Genomic DNA, 2,571 nt, shown 5'->3' on the forward strand with positions numbered 1-2,571 from the left:
GGTATTTTGAGAGCTGAATAGCAGGGTGCAGGGCCTCCCGAGTCCCCACAGAGATGCAAATTTAGCTGTCTCCACGTCAGGTTTTTCAGCTTTCTGAGGCTTTTCCTCCTCATTTGTAAAATGGGTATAAGAAGAATTGTTTTAAGCAGTTACCACAGAGCATACCCACAAGGTTTTCAGCATCTGAGCCACTTTCTGTGTCCACAGCACAAAGACACCTAGAAAGACAGGCAGAGAGCCACAGCAGCCTTGTGCACTCAGCAGTGAATGGAGAGCTTAAAAAAACCCAGCATGCTGTGCGTGGGCCAGCATCTCTGAAGTGTGCAGCATGCACAGGTGTACCAGAGGGGTGCTGCAGGAAAGCAGGTTCATTTTCGTTTACATTAGTGAGGTCAACACTTTTGGTAAATCTAGACCTTTAAATATTTGAAAGATTTGGGTTAAATTTTTAAAACCACAGAGAGCTTTTGAAGTAGGCCAAGTCAATCTGGACCAGTTCTTATCCTACAAGTCTTGGTTTTGTAAACACAGTTCTGGAGGAAAACGTGTTTTCCACAAAATATCTCCTTTGACCTTCATTGAACTTCAAAAATACTAAAAATTGTAAATATTGTTACCACTTTCATAATAACAATAAAATTGCTTTTCAAGCTGGTAAGTTAAAAAATGATTTAAAAAAAGAAAAATTATATATGTGTACACAAAATAGTACAGATATACAGCTGCTTTCTCTTAGTTCAATGAGAAGAAAGTTTGTACTAATAGTGTTTGGACAGGATATCACATTTGCATCTTGTCCTCTGAATAACTACTACGAAGACAATATGCAATGTATTAATTATTGTAACTGTCCTACTAACCTGCTTTGAAACCATTTTGTTGGTATTTTATCTTTTTTCCCATTAAAATTAATTTAAAAAGTTTTGAAAAATGATAGAAATGTTAAACCTGATTAGATGCTCTGCTTTATCTAGATGTTTTGAAGACAGATGGCCCAGCCCAACTGCACGCAGGCGACAGAGTTTATACTTGCTGGCCTCACGGACCGCCAGGAGCTGAAGATGCCCCTCTTCCTGGCATTCCTAGCCATCTACATTTTCACAGTCGTGGGCAACCTGGGTTTGATCGTGGTCATCAGAACAGATGCGAGACTCCACACACCAATGTACTTCTTTCTGAGCAACCTGGCTTTTGTGGATTTCTGCTACACTTCGGTTATCACACCCAAAATGCTGGGGAATTTCCTCTACCAAAGAAACGTTATCTCCTTCCATGCCTGCGCTGCGCAGTTGGGCTGCTTCCTGGCCTTTATGACAGCTGAGTGCTTGCTGCTGGCCTCCATGGCTTACGACAGATACGTGGCCATTTGCAACCCTCTGCTCTACATGGTTGTCATGTCCCCGGGCATCTGCATGCAGCTGGTCGCTGCCCCCTACAGCTACAGCTTCCTGGTTGCGTTATTCCACGCCACCCTGACCTTCCGCCTCTGCTACTGCCGCTCCAATGTCATCAATCACTTCTACTGCGACGACATGCCTCTGCTCAGGATCACGTGCTCAGACACGCGCTCCAAACAGCTGTGGATCTTCGCCTGTGCAGGCATCATGTTCCTTTCCTCTCTTCTCACTGTCTTTATCTCCTACGTGTTCATTGCCTCCGCCATCCTAAGGATGCGCTCAGCCGAGGGAAGGCGCAAAGCCTTCTCCACCTGTGGCTCCCACATGCTGGCGGTGACCATATTCTATGGGACCCTGATCTTCATGTACCTGCAGCCCAGCTCCACCCACTCGCTGGACACCGACAAGCTGGCCTCTGTCTTCTACACGGTGATCATCCCCATGCTGAACCCCCTGATCTATAGCCTCCGGAACAAGGACGTCAAGGAGGCGCTGAGGAGAGCCGTGAGCCAGAGCAGCCAGGCTGCTGTGCTCGGGAAAGTAAGGAGGTGACTTCTAGAGACAAAAATGGACCTTGCTGAGTCCCTGTTGCTAGCACTGAGACTGTCTGCACGCCTAGAATAAGTGCCTTCTATTGTAGCACTGTATAATGAGCTTTGTCTCAAACTGCCACGTAGAATATCATTCTGCATATGAAAAGAATTGTAAGATTTTGTAGTCCTCCCATTCCTCAGTTAGAACATGTATGCAAATAACTATCTGCTCCATCAGAATTTATCCGAATTTTCCCATTCTTCACATTGAAATTTATTTAAAATAGTTGTCAAGCTATGGGCAGAATGAACATAAATGTCAAGGTTCTCCTCCCCCCAGGCTAGCTCCCACAATCAAGGATCCATCAATAATACACCAGCATACCAGGCCAAAAGAGACCTCTCCCGCATCATTAATCAAACATAAGCTTCTGCTGACCTCAGACCTTTTCAGAGGTACGAACTGTTTTTAATCTTTTTATTTATGTATGTATTTAATACAGGGTCTCAGCCTCCCAAGTGCTGGGATTGCAGATGTACACCACCATACCTGGGCTCAGTGACCAGCACAGCTTGCCACGGCATGCAGGACTGGGGATCGAACCTAGTTCCTTGCACTCACCAGGCTGGCTCTTAGACTG

The 2,571-nt window shown here is 45.4% G+C and overlaps 1 protein-coding gene across 1 annotated transcript; it reads left to right on the top strand.

Annotated features, from left to right (window-relative positions):
* Window positions 1–989: 989 nt before the first annotated feature.
* On the top strand, window positions 990–1,949 carry LOC101587404 (olfactory receptor 1044). The gene has a single exon (XM_004645751.1). The coding sequence runs from the start codon at window positions 990–992 to the stop codon at window positions 1,947–1,949; it is 960 nt and encodes a 319-aa protein (XP_004645808.1).
* The last annotated feature ends 622 nt before the right edge of the window (window positions 1,950–2,571 follow it).

The sequence above is a fragment of the Octodon degus genome, unplaced genomic scaffold (genome assembly GCF_000260255.1).
Source record: "Octodon degus isolate 3935 unplaced genomic scaffold, OctDeg1.0 scaffold00239, whole genome shotgun sequence".
Lineage (NCBI taxonomy): Eukaryota > Metazoa > Chordata > Mammalia > Rodentia > Octodontidae > Octodon > Octodon degus.